The sequence below is a fragment of the Anas acuta genome, chromosome 7 (genome assembly GCF_963932015.1).
Source record: "Anas acuta chromosome 7, bAnaAcu1.1, whole genome shotgun sequence".
NCBI classification, from domain to species: Eukaryota; Metazoa; Chordata; class Aves; order Anseriformes; family Anatidae; genus Anas; species Anas acuta.
Window position 1 is genome coordinate 12688447 of NC_088985.1, and position 20467 is coordinate 12708913.

Below are 20467 nucleotides of genomic sequence, written 5' to 3' on the forward strand. Positions count from 1 at the left end.
AAATATGAAATAACGATCATGACAAACCCATTTACAATGATATACAGGTTGTGACTTGATCATTGCAAGACTTGACTAGTCTTCACCTCTGAAAAGACTTAGTTCTAATTTTTTTCCATATGACCTGTCTCCACTGAACCTCGTGCAACGTGGGCATGCACTTCGTAAACCACTTACTCTTTTGGTAAAATAATGGAATATAAAGAATTTTTGCTCTAAAGCAACAGCAGATGGATTTTTTTCTCTTTAACCATATATATATGTTTTTAATTATAAGCAGCAACAAATAGATGAGGTCATTCAGATAAAGCTAGCTGCCCAGCTGAAGGAATCTTCTTGTATCCGTAAGCCTTCCTGAAGGTTCTTTTTTCCCATCTTCATCCACTACTTTCCTAGGTGTCTGATACATAGGGACTACATGCATTTATGGACTAGCACACAAAACAACATAAAAGGATAAAAGGATAAAAAGGATAAAAGGATAAAAGGATACAGTTGTGTGAATAACTGACCTCCTTCACCACCATTGCATATCTAATGAAGTCATCAGGCCCAGACATTATATATGCAAAATATGCATTCATATTTAACAGTAAAGGTGGCAAAATCTATGGATTACAAGCCACGCATTCAGCCTCCACCTGAAACGTACACTAATACTGGAGAATTCTACTTCAGAGACCAAAAAACAACCATACAAAAAGAATCATCTTTTTCTTTCAATACCGTGTCTTTTTCTGTATGGGAAAGAAACAAGTATAAATGGGGCCTAAAATTAAACAGAGACAGGGACAAGAGCTCAAGGTCTCATATTATAATCTTAACATAACCTAGGAACACATTTTTTCCCTATCTTTAAAGTCTTCAGAAGAACTGAAGACACCAGGAGAAAACATTAGGCTCTGCAAGCCAGTTTGGCAGAACACCTGGTAATTGAAAAGTATATCAGAAAGTACAAAAGTAGATGGGATTCTCAATCAGAGAAGTAACTTAATAGGCCTATTCTGTCTCTTGCCATGGTTATAACACAATTTACTTTAAAAGCTCTGCCAAATAAAACTGCAGGGAAGGAGGGGAGTGGAGTGTCAGAAAGCTTTAACATGCCCTTGCAATATTTCTGTCAATGCCGACCAAAATTAAATGTATTTGCCCCATTACGACAGAGAATCCTTGCACATCGTTAATCAGAACCACTTGTGGAAGTCACTTATTTGTATCAACATGATGCTAGCTGCTAAAGTCAGAAATCTGTCAGAATGTAACAGACTGCTGCTGGAAGAAATGAAGACTGTGGTACTGGTTGTTCGTAGCTGACATTTTACTTTCATGTTAGCCCCTTTTCAAATCCATGCAGAAGTTACAACAAATAGTTTTCAAAACATTTCAGATGCAGATGGGAAGGTACCTTTTAGCATTTTGACTGCCACAGTAGTATAGCCAGCTCTTCCCTTGAGTCTGAAAGCTGTTGCCTTGACAACCTTTCCAAATTCACCCTCTCCAAGAGTTTTACCAAGAACCAAGTTTTTCCGAGGGAATTCCCACTTCGGATCTTCCTGCAGGAGAGAAAAGAAACCCTATAAGACGAGGAAGAACAGAAGTGGCTAGCTACACCAGAGGCATTAATGTTCAATAGGAGATCATTCTTCAGGAATAGGTATACTTTGGTGTACAATTTCGGTTGCTCCTTTTTTTTTTTTTTTTTTTTTTTTGTCAATGAGTGCATTGCTAAGAAAGCTTCTGAATCTCTAAGCATTTTGCAAGTGTTTTTACATTACCTTAAAATCACCTCCTTCAAAAAAGGCTGCAAAAGCAGCTTGTGGATAATATATTATAATTACAGGACTTAGAAATTGTGTACAAATGAAACATGAAGCAATGCAATATAAATGTTTGCTTTCAGAATAACTGTGAATATGTGACTGTAGACTTCACTGAGAAGTAAATTAGTTTTACTCAAGGACTAAGGCTTTCCCTGCAGAGTCCATCAGACACAACAATCCTCCTCTTAGGAAATGAGAGTTATCAAGCCTTACAGTTGTGAAATGGTGACAGATGTACAAACCAGACGAGAGATGAAAGTACACAGAGCGCAAGGCCTGTGAAGACATCAATATCTAGCATGCAAATAAAGCTGGTGTTGCCACATGTCACAGAAAATGGCAGCGTTTCTTTACTATATTGGTCCATGAAAACACCCCAGCTGGCAAGCATCCTGAATAGTATGTAACTTACCAACACAGAAGAAACTAGATTAAAGATATGATAATATAACTGGGCAAAAAGCATGGGCACCATTCCCACATGACCTGACACCTACAGTGTGTCTGTATAACAGAAATCAGGAACCGATCTCAGCTTTTTTTCTTTTTTTTTTTTCCTCCCCTAAACTTATCCTCTGTGGAATACTATGGCTAATCACAGAGACTACAAACCTGTGCTGATTATTAGACTATTATTTTATTTTAACAATGTTAAATGTAACAACTTTAACAATTATATTACTTTAAAAATGTTAAAATTAAACCACACCATCAAATGTAGAGTTACATTTAGAAAAAAAATGGCTTAAATTTGACCCATTGTTACATTATATTAGAATGGAACAAAAGTGGCAGAATATACTGGCCTTGTGCAGTAAGTTATATGACTTATTCAATTACTCATTAAGTATCTGTCCCTCTATACATCACTTCTGTTTTAATCATTTGATTTGGGTGTTTCTATAAGCAGATCGCACTTCTGTAACATTTTCTACATGCATAAACACCATTCTTTAGGAACAACACAGACATGAAAAAGTATACACAAAACTATATCAGACTTACTGGTATTTTAAAGGTGTCTACAGACACTTGGTTCTCCATGGAATCTAAAGAAGGCCGACGGACATTAGTAGAAGAATAGCTGATGGGATAGGACTGGGCCGGGCGCCGGAATGTCATTTCTGCAGAGGCAATAGGTGGCTTTGGAGAATTTTTGTGGTAGCGATGGATGAAATACGAAGAAAGCAGCACAGAGATGATGAAGGACAACAGCACTGCCCCTGCTATGACAGTCTTGCACACATCATCACATAGTTGCTCTGTGGATCAAGAAGAATTTATTAGAACTTCGTTGTTTCCTACTTCAGCTTGGGCAGTTCACGTGACACAGGTGTGACAAAGAGAATTCAAAAACATTTTTAAAAGCTACAGGAAAACCTAATAGCTGATTTTCTATTTTGGGCAGCAGCAGATAATCTTAAGCAAATGAGCTTAATTGCCTGTGTAAAATGGAAGGATAGCTATCTTGAACTGATATTCCTTGTCTTTATAGAATTAGCTACTTCTGAGACTCTTCTTTATGGTCCAGCCTACCATATACTGATCTTCTGATACTACTTCTATCTCTGGAGACCTGTGACTAGATTTCACTTGTGGACAACAGTTTATGTTAGAACCATTCTGTCCAAATAGGGTCATTTTCATATATAAATTTTACTTCATTATGATGCCAATTGTTGTACATAAGAAAAATACTTCTCTTCATCTTTTTGGATTCTAAAGAAAGAGACTTAGAATATTTGTATTTAACAAAATATTGTTTGTGAAAGCATTTCCTTATGCTGCAACTGCTTATGCATTTTTTCCTCCACATTTACTACTTCTCCTTTTCCATAAGGACTTTTAGTGTCTTTCTTTGGAAACTAAATTATGTAAGTGCCCCTAAACATCATTCTTCTAAGGCTGCGTGTTTCTCTCTGAAGGAACTGAGAGATTCAACATACTGTCCTTGCACTACTTACCATGAGATAATTCTAACCTCAGATACACAGTTAAGTTAACTACATCTGCAAGCTGTACCTCAGAACTAAGTGAAACAGCATAATATTTTTCTGGAATGTAGGGGCAGGGGGAAAATTTATGCTTCCTCTTTTTCTTTTTATGCCTATAAAAAATTTACTCAAGAGTGAATTGGGGTATATTCTAAACAATTCAGTTTGAGACATGTAAAATATTTGACTTTATGTTTCTTATTAGCAATAGTAAAAACAGTTTTAAAATAATAGTATTTAATCCCCATTAATCTGCTTTAAAGAACTGTATAAAGCTTTTTATCTTTAAACAAAGGTCAATGAATAAAGTAATCCATTCTTCCTCCTAAAACAATGGGTGTAGGCTATATGACATTTGATAGCTGAGATTTTCAGAAATGATTAGGAGGCTGGAATTACTTGAAAGTAATAGAAGTCGGTATTCTAATTCTCCTAGGTGTCTTTGCAAATATCAGGTGAGCCTCACTGAAATGCAAATACTGCTGAAAAGCAAAGGATGGCCAACTTGTTTTTCACGTAGTAATGGATAAAAATGAACTTTTGCCAAGGACAGAAACAACCCCCTCTGGAGATTTTCAGTCTCCATGCCAGAAGTCAAGGTGCTTGTTCTTAATTAATTTTACATTCCCAATAATTATAGTTAATAATTATCTAAAGATATTTTTATTAAGATATTTTAAAGATACAATAAAGAACCAAATATATTGCTAATTAACGTGCCCACAAGTTCAGATTGTTGCATGTATATAAACATGGAAGACAGAAGATAGACACAAAGCGAAAGATTAATATGAGAAGAGCAGATATTGTTTAAACTTACCTTTTATATCATCTTTCTCGCAATAACAGTTCTGTTTTGGGAAGCAGTAACAAATCCCATGTCCTGACTTAATTCCAAGATTTCCAGTGCCTTTCCCATGACCACCAATAATGTTTCCACCTAATTAAATACAGAAACAAGCTAAGATTCTCATGTAGTTAAAGAAAAAAAAATAAGGCTGAAAGTTTTCCATGGGTTTATCCTCACATACATGTGTAAATTGGCAGCACAGCACAGTGCAATGATAATGACAGGGATTCTTGAGAATTAGGGTAGATTCTAAATGCTGAAATTTCTGAGGTCCTGAAATGAGGGGATCTTGGGTGGCCCGAATATCAGCCCTGATTAGCTGTTCTTCCTGTTACGGAAAACTCTTGATTAAAATTGATCTTTTATACAAATAAAATAGTTCTCTTTGCATTGCACTGTTAGAATATGTTCCTAATTTCATGTACACTTTAAAACTATGTAAAATCCCATTATTTAGTGCCAAACTTCTACCTCAAATGATCATCTCATGGCTGTCCTTAGTTTTGTCAAAAAAATGTTATGGTTCTGTATCAGTGAGGTCTTCTCACATTTTAAAGTTCTCCCTAAAGTATCTTCTCTAGTCTATTTATTTTAGTTTTTCTCTACCACTGTTTTCAGGTTTTTTTATTATGCATGAGATGATGTACAGAGCAGTGTTAGAGCATACAAATCCAGCAAGCAGTCTACAGGTTGAGTTCTGTTCCTGGTTCTGATGCCAATTTCCTCTTACCTCTGAAAAGTCAGCATATTGTTCTATATGTTATTTGTTCTATTGCAATTGTAGATAATGATACTTAATCACTTCTGTAAAGTGCCAAGAAATAATCTAGTTAAAGCACTAAAAATAAGCATCAAGTGTTTAAAAAAAATTCATTACTAAAGAAGGCATTGTTTAATAATAGCAAACACTTCCAGAACTACTTGATTTTGAGCAGGAGATGATCATGCAGAGTAAATGCAAGGTCAGGCCCAAACTGTATTTCCAATTAAATATACATATTTTTTCTGTATATAGTATCAATGTGACCATTAGGTGTCACATTTTTCCATGTATAAGCTGCCTTTAATCACAAACAGCATTGCATTAAGAGATATAGAGAGCAAACCAGTCAAGACCAACAAATTTAGCTGCTGTTCAGAATGATTGTCTAAACCATAAAGGGATTCAGAAAGTTAACAAGATATGTTCAATACAGTCTTATTGCTTCAAATCATTTTCCTCCCTCCTAATTCAATACAAGAGTGAATGACTGTTTCTTTTCTTTGGATACGTAGCAAAAATTGAGGAGAAGGATATTTTGACAAAAGGAAAGCAAACATCCTTCTCCAAAAAAAAAAAAAAGGGGGGGAGGGGGGAGACTGGGACTTGGATATACAAGCAAAATAGAAAGATTTTGACCATCTTTCCAGAGAGACTTACTAAAATGTATGCACCTCAGCACATTAATTTGGGAAAAGACTGTGCTGAGTCACTGCCCTCTGTGCTGACACTTGTTTTGAGAAGTGTGGGTGTTCCCAAAACTCTGTCTTATTCCCACAACCAGCCAACTTTCTCTGTTATGAAGAGGTGATGAAATAAAGTTTCTGTTAGCCTTAGAAAAGGATATTAATTTATATATACATACATATATATATATATATGTATATGTATGTATGTATATATATATATACATACATATATTGCACACGTACACAGATACATACTGTTTACATATATATATTTTTTATATATATATTTACATATATATATATATGTAAACAGTATGTATCTAATATATATGTAAATATATATATAAAATATATATATATATATATATATATATATATATATATATATATATATATGTAAACAGTATGTATCTGTGTTTGAAGACCTGGAAGAAAGGGGGAGCAGAGGATCAGTAGATCCTACCTAAATGGCTCTTGAGCAAGAGATTTGAAGACAAAGGGTTTTTACATAGCAAGGAAAGAAGGAACACATCTTTACTGTGGGTGCACACTGGAAACACTGAGCTTCCTATATGTATTCCAGAAGTCCATAAATGTATTTTTCACCGATGTACTGCTGGTAGAGAAATTCCAACACTGTTTTGAATTGTGGGGTATTTTACGTATTCACATTTTAAATCATTGCCTTGTGGTGGGAAAGAGCTTTCCCTACTTCAGGATAATTTGGAAAAATGAAAAACAGTAATCCTATCCAACACCATGTAGAAACTCCAGAAATTCAAAAAGTAAAAACAATGATTTTCAGACAAAACCAAAGGCAGTGACCGATTACTGCCAAAAACATAGCAAGGTAGAAGCCTAAGGACTGTATTTTCTTTCATTATCAGAAAGTCAAAGTTCAGAGGAACCTACAAAGGTAAGACATTTACAAATATTTAGTTAGATTTGCACACCCAGCCCTGAAGCAGTTTGTTATGACAAAAAAAGTGCTTCATTTAGAATGCAGTTAGGTTGCCTCTATTTGATAGGCACAGCCACTGCACCAGCTGTTTCAGCTGACTGCCCTTGAATTTAATATTTATAGTTTTAGTGTGAGAAAGCAATTCTGAGACTCCAGCACACAGCTATCATAATGGCAGACGAATTATTGGAAAAAAAAAAAAGTATTTTAGCAACCGTGTGTACTTAAAGAATATCCTTGATCTTAATGCATCTGGGGCTTTTCTATTTATTACTTGCCGTTTATTTCCAAAGAAATGTCCTCTGCCAGGAAACACTGAAATAACGGTACTTCTGCACCTCTGAGCTCCTAAAACATGCTCATTTCTCTGTCTGTAAATATACTGGTTTTGGGCACTATCCCAGGCTCTGAATTGCATTAAATTACATATAAAATTATCCAACTCAGGCATTAAAAAGGCATACATAACATCTTGAAAGCTTGTCTTGCTTGCCTGCTACTATTATCTAATAAGACAGTATTTCTTTCAGGCTCCTGTCACAAATATTTCCACTTTTGGAATGGCAACTAATTCCAGTTATTACCAACAACAACAACAAAAAAAAATCAGATGATCAGAGAAATTACTTTCATTCACTTCAATCATTTCTGCCACTCTACAGAATGTTTTTATGCACTCTAATGAAATAATGTGATAAAAGTCAATTAGAATACACAATCACATTCTTTCATGTGCAAAATTCAAAAGGTGCATATTTATTAATTCATTTTTATAGAACAACTTCTGTTCTAGCCCATGATATACTAATAGTTCCTCAAAAACTATTAAAAATTTAAACATGGAGTAAAGGATGCCAGAGCCTGGACATTTACTCAAAAAAAAAAAGTCAGATGCTTACATATTTATTCATTCATTAGATACTGAATGCTATGTAAGTGGATCAAAAAATGATCATCTCATAGAAGACTGAACTTACTCAAGTACAGTACATTTGATATATTCAGGGTGATTTGTGACCTTGCAGGTATGTGTCTGTGAAATGCAAATAAATGTGTTGAAGAAAAACCTGTAAATGTATTTCAGTTCTTCTGTAAATGCTGTTCATGTGAGTCTCTGCCAGTATCTTCAAATAGATAGGGTGTTGGATCACTTTGATAGTTACTTGTCAAATAAGTCCAGATGCATTTCTGAAAGTGATCCTTCTTAAGCACATGTATTTTGAAATGAAATTCATTTCTTTTTACTTACTTAGTAAATAGTGAAATAGTTTAAAGAGACATGGTTTCGATTTCAATGTGCTACAGTTTGGAAATACGGCATTAACCTGCCTAAAACCAGTATTTTTTTCAGCAAATATTTTCAATGAAGAACACTACCTGCAAATTAACAGAGGGAGCAGAACGAGAATTACTGAGAAAACCTTATGTTGCCATCACTGAGAGCCAACAGGCATTAACCTGACTGGCTTCAAAAATAACAAGTCTCCATAATTGTAACATTCTTTCATGATTCATCTGCAGGTATGACAATGCATATATGGTAAATATGTGGAACTTGTAAAAGTATCTGGGCTTAAGAAAGTAGAGCTTGATGAACAGCAATCAGCTGCAACACCAAAAAAAAACAATCGTAAAACATTTCCATACTTGTACAGTCCTGGGGGCACACAGCTGGATCTTTGCTCTCAACCACATCACAGGTGCCATCTGGACAAGTCTTGATACTTGGGGTGCATGTGGAATAGTTTGTGGTGATTCCTATTAACAGAAAAACAGAGTTATACAAATACCATGAGGCTTTGAAGGAAAACTTATTGCATCTGCTCTGCGCATAGTGACACACCAAAATACAGGTCAACCTTACGTTTATTTTAAACATCTGTGAATAATTATAAATACTTTCCCATCTTCTAAAGTAACAGGACAAACAACAGATAAAAGCAACTGGAAGGAATAATTTTCATTGTGTTTTCTGATTTGTGTCTTTGATAGCCCTTTGGGTAGGTCACAGTTACAGTGAGAGTTACTTGAAAAAGAGGTAGGAGACCATTTTGTGACTGACGAATAGCTTTTATGGCTAAGGACATCCCTACACAATTTTACATGTATTTGACTACAGAGGTTGTCAAAGAGAATTTGAAATGCTCAATGCAGTTTGACGGGACAAAGCATAAACACAGAAGAAGCATTGTTATGGAATAACCAAAAGTACTGCCACCTATCAGATCTGTGTCCAGCTAGAATAAATCAGTTTATAGAATTCCACAGATCAGTTACAACTAAACACAAACATGATTTCAGACAACAGAAACGTACCTTTCCCACTCCCCTGTCTCCACTGGCATCTTCCTGTTAGGACTCCCAGGCCACCACACTCTTCACATTCAGCATAGCGCTTACTCACAGCACAAGACTCCGGGCAGTCCTCTTCTTTTTTTAAAACTGTTGGGAAGAATGTTTGCCATCAGTTCAGTAAAAGGAACATGAATACACAACAAGTTAGCTCAAACCAGAAGGAAAATTCCTTTCTTTGGGGTAGGAAGAAAGGAGGTCACAGAAGAGAGAAGACAGAGCGAAGACTGACTGACCCAACTATCAATTTAAGTAACATTTAAGAAGTCTATAGACGTTTCTCTTCTGTGAAAGTAAATATTAAGAACATGATGGCATAGTCATCTTGATGGCACACTGTCAATGCCTAGAACTGTAGAAATAAGCTAATGTATTTCTGAAAACACAGCAATAGGGACCTTAGGTCACAGTTTCATACAAAACTTTTAATTAAGCAAAAATATTTTGTACTTGGGCTAACGCAGTAGTAGCCCAAGAGCACATGCTAGGAATGTGTGATTTCAGACAGCACAAGGCTCTCACAAAAAGTGAAGTTCAGGGTTTTGTTTATTCTTCATCAACCCATTCCCTCCTGACATAGAAGCTATGATACAAAAGAAGGAAATTGAGGAAATTATGAGGTAGAATTTTCAGGTTCTGCACAAAGTGAGATAATGGTTTGGAGAGAAATGGTTATGTTTCCTGTGTAACCCTCCTCTGCTGTGGCTGTTAAAGAATATTTCTAACACTCTGCCCTTACGGCCTTTTCAGTAACACACACGTGTGTGTGTGTGTGTATAAGCATTAGAAATTACACATAGTGCACCACTTTATCTGCATGAGTTCCTCAAATAAACATCTGTCACAGTTGGGTTTGAATCAAAACTAATAAAAACACAAACTGCAATCTGTATCTTGTAGCTCAGGCTCATGCTCATTGTTAATGCCATCAGTTTATGGATCACCGAACTAACTCATGACCTAATACCAGTAACACATGTAAAAAAGGAGATTGTTCTAATTGACTCAGGTACTTACGAGATCCTTCTAATACAATAGTGAGAAGTGTTTTGGTATGTTTCCTGCTCTGCTTGTCTGTAGCTTGAATAGTGTATTGTATTTCTTTGCATTCGGGTCTGCGTAGTACAGAGGAATCATTCACATAAAGGCTTCCATATTTGTCTTCTCGCCCTTGAAGTATGCTGACAGGGTAGCAGCTTACGTTGGGGGACAGTAACTTGTAGGTGATGTTCACACCACGGAATTTCATGCAGTTTTCAATACAGATTTTTCCTATCTAGGCTCAAACAGCAACAAAGAAGTCACAAAGAACAGAAACAAAACTGTACATCAAAAATATTCTGTTCTTCCCCAAAATGTCTTAAAGAAAATGGAGAATAGTTTACCTTCCACAGCTTAGCGTTTATACATGATTTGACATTTTACCACCAAAACAGAACCTGAACCACAGAATTATCTAGGTTGGTAAAGACCTTCAGGATCAAACACAACCATCCACCAGACCTGCCAAGTCCAATCACTAAACCATATCCCTTTGTACCATGTTTATACACCTTTTAAATACCTACAGGGGTGGGGACTCCACCATTTCCCTGGACTGCCTGTTCCAATGCCTGACTGCCCTCTCCATGAAGAAACTCCTTATAATATCCAATCTAAAGCCTCCTCACAACTTGAGACTGTTCCCTCACGTCGTATCGCTTGTCACCCAGGCAAAGAGACTGACATTCACGTTGCCACAGCCTCCTTTCAGGTAGCTTTAGAGAGCAGTGAGGTCTCCCCTCAGACTAAACCCTCATTGCCTCCTCGAGCTCATTTTCTAGCCCCTTCACCAGCTTTGTTGCTCTTCTCTGCACATACTCAAGCAACTCAAATATTCTTGTAGGAAGGGATGCAAAACCTGAATACTTGAGGTGTGGTCTCACCAGTGCTGTGTACAAAGGGACAGTCACTTCCCTGATCCAGCTGGCCACACTGCTCCGGATGTAGATCAGGATGCCACCAGCCTTCTTGGTCACGTAGGCCCACTGCCAGCTCAGGTTCAGCTGGCTGGTGACCAGCACCCCTGGGTACTTTTTGTGCTGGGCACCTTCCCAGCCTTTCTTCCCTGAGCCTGTACTGCTGTGTGGGGTTGCTGTGAGCCAAGCACAGCCCCCAGCACTAACCTTTGTTGTACATCATGCGATTGGAGTTGGCCTGTCCATCTGGCCTATCCAGATCCCTCGCAGAGCCTTCCTGCCCTTAAGCAGAGCAACACTCCTACTTAACTTGGTATTGTCTGCAAACTCGCTGAGGGTGCACTGGATCCCCTCATCCAGATCACAGATAAAAATGTTAAATAAAACTGGCCCTAGGACCGAGCCCTGGGGAATGACACTGGTGCCCAGCCACCAGTGGACTGAATCCCATCCCCTATGACCCTGAGCATGGCCACTCAGCCGGTTCTTCACCCAGCCAACTGTACCCCAGTCCATGCCTTGGGCAGCCAGCTTCTCCAGGAGACTACTGTGGAAAACAGCATCAAATGCTTTACTAAAATCCAGGTACACAACATCCACAGCCTCAGCTACTAAGCAGGTCCTTCAAATGTCATTTATCCTCAGTAAAAACAAGAGGCTAAGGATTACCATTGTCTTCTGATTAACAGTGGAAACAGTAGAAAATTTGGCCCAGGGACTCGGCAATATTTGGTGCCTACTGCTGGTGGTAGGTCACATCCAGTGAGAACATAACCCTATGATTTGGGAAAGTCTAGGTTCAGTCTCTGCTCTGTCCCAGGCCGATCTGTGAGAAAAACTTTGGATTTGCTTGAGAAAGCAAATGGTTCAGTGTGAACAAAGCCGAGATTCTTTTCAAATAAGACAGAAATAGAAATTGCTAATGCATAACTTTTGTAATAGCTACAGTCAAAACTTTCTGGCCAGCAGAGCTCTCTGAAAGCCTTAAAAGGAGAAAGGAACTCATTGTTTCCCATTTGCAATTTTTTAAACATTTTCATCTAAAAATGAAAATATGTGGATTTGCCATATATGAACTCCTGCCTGCCAGAATATCTATGCTAGAGCACTCTTCAGTCTGAAACAATCTATCTAAGCAGCACAGGAATGTAAAGCCCTGTCTCCTGTCCAGCTCCTACAGGAACTGATCCAAAACTTTGTTTTTTCCATTTACTGGAGTGGGATTCGGATCAGATCCAGACAAACTGGCTTTCCTTGCAGAGAAAACCACAATGTGAAGGGTGGGGTATTATTTAAGGAGATGTGGTGATGGATTCTTTTCAGAGGCTTCAGTTAAGATGTGTTTGAGCATTTTTATTCAAGATTGTAAAAAGAAAAAAAAAAGTTTTTTGTTTGTTAGTGGGTTTTCTGTTTGTTTGTTTTTTTTACTAAGCCCTCTTCCTATGAGCCTGGACTATTTAGTCTGAGAGGAAGCTCTTGCAGTCCTAGAAGGACTGTCATGGGATAATCCTACTTCATCCAACATTTCCCTTCACATGCTAACTGTTCACTTGGCTCCATTTGTTTTGTTGTGTTTTTCAGTTTTTGGCACTTGTATTTTTCTTTGGTGTACAGATAGCATACAAAGACTACTAATGCAAGTAAAAGCTAGGCCATCACTGGTAGTTACCTTCCATGCTGTCTTCTCCTGACAGCACACTGGGACTGGCAAGACAAAAAAGAAGTGAAGACAAGACTGCAACTCTTCATGAATTCTGTCTACACAGGTTCCATCCAGTACCACGTCATTTTAGGTTTGGTGTTGCATTGCAATTGGCAGTATTTTGCAACTGTTCCCAGTGATGTTGCTTTGATGCAGTAGAACACAGTTACATCCCATGACATTAACCTTTATATAGACCAAATAGAAATTGACCTTTCTTGCTGTCTACTCTGCCATAACTGCTTTGTCCAGGCACGCTTTTGCCAACAAAGTTTCCCACAAATGGGATAGACGCAACATAAATTTAGAGTTCCTGAAGAACAGATTTTCCTTATAGTAGAGCGGGGCCCAGTTTTGCTTTCTTTTTATCACTTAAGGGAAAGCTAAAAATGCCCCTCTCAAACATTTTCTGCAGGAAAGAACAGCCTTTCCCATTTTTGACTGGTTTTTGATGCAGTTTTTAAGACACACAACAGTTAACACAAAAATATCATTACCAGCAATAGGAATGGAAAAATCCATCTTTTGAACTTCAAAGTTTAATAAAGTCTGGATAATGATAATGTTCCTCTTCACTGAATTCCAGGGACATTTAGACATATAAGCTCTTTAAAAAATCTCAGCTTATATTATTCATCATTTATCTCAGTAAATGTCAATAGGGCTTTAAGTCCTTTGATAAGTTAAATGCCACTGGGCAAGCCTGTACCATCAGGCCATGCTTCTGTTATTCAATTCATTTAGCTGCTCAAATAGACAAATGGCATCAGCCCAGCAGTTAATCATTTCTTCACGCTCTTGTGTTTTCCTTAGGGCAAGAGACAGTTCAGCCTTCATATTGATTTGGCTCAGTACTTTTCCTCACTGCTTTGGCACATCACGGCTAATTATGCAGACAACTTTAATAATGTGAAGTGCTGGGAACTAAAATGCTTACATCGACTTGTACTCCAAACCTGACCACACTGTAAATTCAAATGCAGTCTCAAAACTAAGTGGATGATACTAACTGATCAAGAAAACCATCTTCAGAGCCAGAATAAGTTTTCCATTTTGCTGGTTGAGAATCAGAACAAAAATCTCTGTGAATTTGCATGTAGGCAGTACATCGATCTCCCACAGACTTGGGAGTTCTTCATGGAACAATCTGTTTTTCCCAGCTACTACTGCCACCCAGTGAAACCGCACGGCTACTGTAAAGTGTCATTGTTTCCAGAAACCCTAAAAATCTATGTCAAATGTTTGACTGTCCTGACAACACACCAGAAAGGTATCTTTAAAACGTTAACATGGTTTTGTTCTACTGTTATGAAACTGAAAAATAATATATATTAAGTCTTGAAAAAAACACATTCAGTCAATTTAGGGCATGCACAGATAAAAAATGGTTTAACCAAATTTAATTTTGACAACAGAGAATTCATTCATTAATTCATAACGTTTTTGTATGTATGTACATATTTGTAATGTCTTCTTGTATATATATACACGCACACACACACAAAAAAGGAATTATTTCATATATATTCATGCATACCCAATAGTCAACTGTCCCCCTTTTTGCAATTACAGTCATGTTGTGACATGCATGCAGTTGGGAGTCATTATTAAATGATAATAACATGAGGTGCTTAGGATACTTACAGCCTAGTTTTTTCTTTTTGGAGGAAAACCACTGCTCTCACCTTATTTCCTTGCACCTGTTTTCTACATCAGTGAGAATAAATCTTTCACGATCTAGTGCTACAAACAAGCAACTAAACCCTCCTAACATCACAGTTGTTGTGATCTGTGCAAAAAGCAAAGTATGTGTTCTGAAATTTTTAAAAGGCTGCAAATTTAGAAGTTGCAGCAACAAGGAATCACAGTGTCATAAAGCAGTTGTTTTCATAAGGAGCCCACTATGTGATCACTCAGAGGCTTTCTCATATTTAGACTATTCATTGTAGACTGTGGGTAAAATCTCTCTTGAATAAGCAGCATTTTTATTGGTCATGTAAGGCCTATTCTGTACTCTCAAAAGCTACCAAACCATAGCGCATTTCATCAGATTAAATATAAAAACATGATTTATACACAACTTTCCTTTTTCCTTCTTTTTACAACTAGCCAGAGGCTTCAGGATGAGTAAAAGCGAGTTCTTCCATAGGAGACTTCTAATGAATTGGTTTTCTCTGCAATTAGGATTATTATATTTTAGTCTCAATCCTTCTCTCTGTTGCAAATACAGCAGTGGTATTACAGCTTTATTTAGTAGTAAGATATACTTCTCAAGAGCTCCCTCAAAACAGCTCATCATTGATGTTTTTAATATTCACTTTCATAAAATTAATTATATTGAACTAGTTCCTTATTAATGTACATGTTCCACAGGAATTACATTGCAATTTTCACCTGATTAATGTCAACCTGTTAGAAGGTGTTTCTGGAAGGCATTATTAATGGCAGTGGTAGTGATTAAACTAAAATGAGGGTTAAATTAGGAAGCACATTAATTACTAACTAGCCATTATCTAGAGAAAAGCCATTAAAAATGCTAGAATATAGCTATTGAGCTGGGACTCAATAGCTAGGACAAAGCACTTTTTTGCTGTTGACATTTTCCCACTTATTTATGCCTAAGACACTAATGGCTGCCAGTACCTCTGATGATAATACAAGTCTCTATTTCTGTCAATTAATATTTTCACATACATCCTCTGTTCTGCTATTATATGGTGAGAGCTAGTGTCTAGTCTACTCGATATCCACTGTGGCCACATCCAGCAAATTATCTTGTCATCACATAAAACAGCTACAAACAATGCTTTAACCATATGCCCATCGCAGAAGACATTTGCATGTCAATTCTTGAAGAGTTCCTGAAAGCTATGCGCATTGCAAAAAAAATGTAGAGAACAGCTCAGCTGTTCCACAAAAGCAAGCAGAAATAACCATGTAATTGCAGAAAATAAACAATTAGGAATGAAATAGTAGCAACAACTATGCCAGTATGTAGCTAAATCAGTAGGGAGAAGCCAGAAACAGTTTTAGAATTTCACATTTCATAATCTAATATGTAATTTCAGAGTGTACCATGAAACACAGATAGCTAAACTTTACCTGCATACAAATGGGAGTTGGAATCAAGAAATAGAGCCTAGATTTCCTGCATCTCACCTACTAGTGATCTATCTACTATCTCTGACTCTAACAGAGTGAAAGTATAATTAAAGCAGTTCTTACTTGTGCAAAGCGTTCAGCATTTCTGTTCACTGTGAACTGGTAAGTTGTGTTTGGAAACTGAATGCTGACAGGGAGGATGGAAACATTGAAATGAAGCATCACTGATCTTTCTGGGCCATGAAATTCTGTGTCGTTCACCAAAACATCCAGCCGGAAAGAACGATGCTCTGTGACTGAAATACTTTTATTCAGCACCAGTTCTACAAAAGATAAAAAAGATAAGATCAGTCTATTATAAACCAAAATCTGGGAATCTGAGAATGTATTTTTTGATACTGTACACCCCCCCCCTCCCCCCCCCCCGGTTATATATATCAAAGTTACTCATACTAGGAAATGAATGGAAATAAAACAATAATGATTTAAAAAAAAAAAGAAAAGAAAATGCAGTTCCGTGGATTTATGCTGTGCTATACAAGATGTTTGAAGAGGTACTGAAAAGGTGATCTTCCACACTAATGACCATGTTGAGAATCCAACCATGGCTTAATCAAAACCTCTCACCTATCTGTACAATGAACGTATAATCCCTATCCCAGAAATACACCATTTTTTCAGTACATGCTTAAAACCTCAGTGCTTTGCTTAATTTGAAATTTATCAGCTTTCTTTGGGTAAAATTTACAGAATACTTGAAAAAGTTAAATAGCAACTGTCAATCATTAACAAACAACTTCTTTATTTGAAGAAAGAGACCTTACTGTACTCGTGTTGAGTTCCCCTCACTTGGCTGCCGTTTGGGCTGAAATGGATTTCATCAAAAATGTGCTCTACCCGAAATGTTTCATTTATCCATGGATCATCAGTAATGATGGTTCCTGTGTATTTCTTTCTGCTGCTTTCAAGAGGATAAATAGGTGTGGTGTCTGCATCACATACAGTTAGTGTTGCAAGGACAGTTCCCTAGAAGGAAATCATAAATGATATTGCTGACTGACCTTGAAAGCTTTCTTCCCTTGACATGTGCTTTGGAGATTAAAATACTGGTCATATAAAAATCTTTAACTTTCAGTTAGGCCCACTTTTATTCAAATTAATTTTAAATTCAGGATACCAATATTTCACACCTGTTTGGTTTTGTTTGTTTGTTTGTTTTTGTTTTTGTCCAGAAAATATGTAGAAACACTTTATTAAGCCAGGTTTGTGTTCACAGTCACTTTCAGGACCCAGGAGGGGATAGTTTATCTGGCCTTCATGTTATTGTCACAGCAATCTCCACCTCAGTTTGAAGTTTGACACTCGGATAAATTAGTGAGGAGCCAAAAGAAAGCCTCAAACTGGACTGTCCCCAGTTGTGCAGCTAGAGTACTCAATCACTTTTAAAAAAATATATTTACATATACAATATGCAAATATATTTATATATTTACAGATTCATAACATATTATATGAAATATATTTATAGTCATAATATATTTAACATGTATTAATTTTTATATTTTTTGGGTGTATATCACACTATGTATATACTATATATACGCACTATGTATATACTATGTATATACTATATATACACACACGCACACAGAGTACATCATTATATTGTAATCTAATCCAAATACAATCCCAAACTTTTGAGGCAGGAAATGAGTGCACAGCTCTTGACTTGTGTTTTTGAATGTACTATATTACAGACATTATAAATACAGTACATTCAAAAATCAATGTTATTCTACAAAACTACTAAATAAGCAGGTAAGTAACACAGGTACTTAAATGACAAGGTAATTCATTCACTCAGGTCAAGCTTCACTTTAAATGACAAGTGGCCTGAATTGTCTGCCTTCTGCTTAGCTTACTAGATTGCTGTTTCCTACTCGGTCACTGAATGCACACGTCTTTTAAAATTCTTCATTTGTAATGCTGTTATTTCAAGCTCATTTAGTTGCTAGAAAAGATCGACAATTTCTAAGTAGAATGATTTTCTTTCTGCTACAAACTAACAGTGAAACCACATTCTGAGCATTTTGCAGGCACGTAATTTCAAAGACGGTATTTCAATTTATAACACAGCTTTATGAGACTTTCCCCTTTTTCATCCAGATCTAAGTGAAACAAATATAGAATTCTTCCAAAAACGTGAAAAGGAATTGCATCATGTCCAGGCAAACGTGGTAGTTGTCAATGCTTGCTGTAGTCTGGAGGTGGCAGCAAACTCCCCAAATAACTGTTTCCCTTCCAGACACAAGCATGAGCAAAACATACTTTGAAGGGAAATTTGACTGCAAAAAAAAAAAAAAAAAAAGGTTGCTGTTCTGAAACAGAAGTCCTGTCATGACAGATGCATCATTTAGGCCCATAAAGAAGTGCCTTATCTCTATCACTGATGTATTAAGTTTTCCAACTGGAGGAGCCAAAAGCCCACTTGTACTCTTCTATACTGAAGCAATGTGTGTATTTGTACAGAGGCACACATAAAAACATCCAGGGATTCAGTCCGTTTGAAAGGTCATCTTGGCACAGTACAAGAGAATTGGGACGGGACCATTAAAGCAAGATCCTGGCGCTCTCTTTTAACAGCCTAAAACCAGAAACGTTACCACCTTTGCAAGTGTGAAGTTTGTCTGCAGGGACAGAATCAACACTGCAGAAGATGAGCACTTCTCCTCACTTCTTAACACTGGTACAGCACCCTAGTAGCTGTTCTGAATGTGTTTCTTATATCTGGTAAGGATTCTCACATGCACCTTTTCTAACACTCAGTTTCAGTCTCTTGGGGGAAATAACCCTGTAACAAATACAATGTAGAGCTCTATATGGAAATATGCAATAAACCCAACCACAGTCTTGGCAATGACCCATCCTGACCTCATAAATTGCTCACGTTTGTTTACATTGTTCCTTCCTGACCCAAATTGTTGTTATTTTGGGGTCTGAATAAGATATAAGAAGGGAGGTGTGGAAGAATTCTTCAGCATCACCATTTTACAATCACAGCTCTGAAGAGCATGGTGCGACCATGTGCTTGACACCAATAACCCCACCTACAACCACTGTGCTCCTTCTTCAGAGACCAGATCAAGGAGAATATTACCTCTTTTCTGTTGAACTCCACGACAGCATCTGCAGTATCAGTGCCATTAGGAAGGAAGGGAGGAGAGTCATCTTCATCTAACACATTTACCAGGAAAGGCACCTCAACCTGCATTTCCCTGAAGCCCTCTCTCACGGTACATTTGGCAATCAGCTCATATCTCTCTCTCTCTTCTCGATCTAGGCGCTGTGTCACGCTCACGCCGGTGGTGTTCTCATTGTATCGAAAGGGCATACCTTCGGCTGAAAAACATAGCCACAGTATAAACGGGGACAATCACTTCCTATTATAGGACTCTGTTTTCTTCTGTAATATTCTTTTACATTCCAGTAATCTATTTGGACATTTTGACTGCATGATAAAAGGCAGAGTCAGAAGTGAAACAGAAGAAAGTTGTGGGGATATATTAGGGTAGTGAGAAAATACAGAAAATCCTACACTTTAGAAGAAGCACAATTTTATAGCTCAGCATATTCCAGATCTGCTCTTGCCACGTGAAACTTCTAAAACCAATCTTTTCCTTAGGGAAAGAGACAGTCCTCCTTCACATCCTTTCTGTATAATTCAAAGGCAAAATGCTCAGGCTCAGATCACATTTGCAAGGGAATTTCCTTTAGAGAATCAACGTAGCCGATCTACTACAAGAGATATCTTAACAGTGCAGCTGTTTGCCTTTATTGCTGGGACCCGAAAGATTCAGTTCCAGTTTTACCTGCCAGCAGTTTGTAGGAAATGCTGAGATTCTGACACAGATGATGAACTGAGGGTAACTGGAGCTGATGAAATGTGCCAGGTGGTTTATTCTCCTTGATGTGAAAGGAAAGATCCATTTCCGTGAAGCAAAGCTGCCTTGCTGTCAGTGAACTACAAGCTGGTGCAGTAGCATTGATCAAGGAGAGGACAACTGTCGTACGAGTAGCAGAGTCACATTCCTTCTCTTGGAAAGGGTGGGATGAAAGGAAGACATACAGCATCACTTTTGATAATGTCATCCAGTTTCCTACAGCTTCAGAAAAAAACACACCAAAAGAAATATTTTATGGATGACAAGCTGTTTCTTTTACATTTTTTAATGTTCTAGCCCATTATTCCACAAACAACCGCATAGTTCTATTATGTAAC

The 20467-nt window shown here is 37.3% G+C and overlaps 1 protein-coding gene across 6 annotated transcripts in view; it reads right to left on the reverse strand.

Moving 5' to 3' along the window:
- Positions 1–20467, reverse strand: part of RET (ret proto-oncogene) — a 101593-nt gene that overhangs the window by 18468 nt on the left and 62658 nt on the right. For all 6 annotated transcript variants that reach the window (XM_068688467.1, XM_068688470.1, XM_068688466.1 and 3 more), the window contains 10 exons: positions 20058–20351; positions 19346–19587; positions 17013–17214; positions 16312–16511; positions 10444–10702; positions 9391–9516; positions 8722–8832; positions 4635–4754; positions 2826–3082; positions 1406–1553 (listed from right to left, as the gene is read on the reverse strand). In XM_068688467.1, coding sequence (XP_068544568.1) covers positions 1406–1553; positions 2826–3082; positions 4635–4754; positions 8722–8832; positions 9391–9516; positions 10444–10702; positions 16312–16511; positions 17013–17214; positions 19346–19587; positions 20058–20351 — 1959 coding nt within the window. The remainder of the gene's footprint in view (positions 1–1405; positions 1554–2825; positions 3083–4634; positions 4755–8721; positions 8833–9390; positions 9517–10443; positions 10703–16311; positions 16512–17012; positions 17215–19345; positions 19588–20057; positions 20352–20467) is intronic.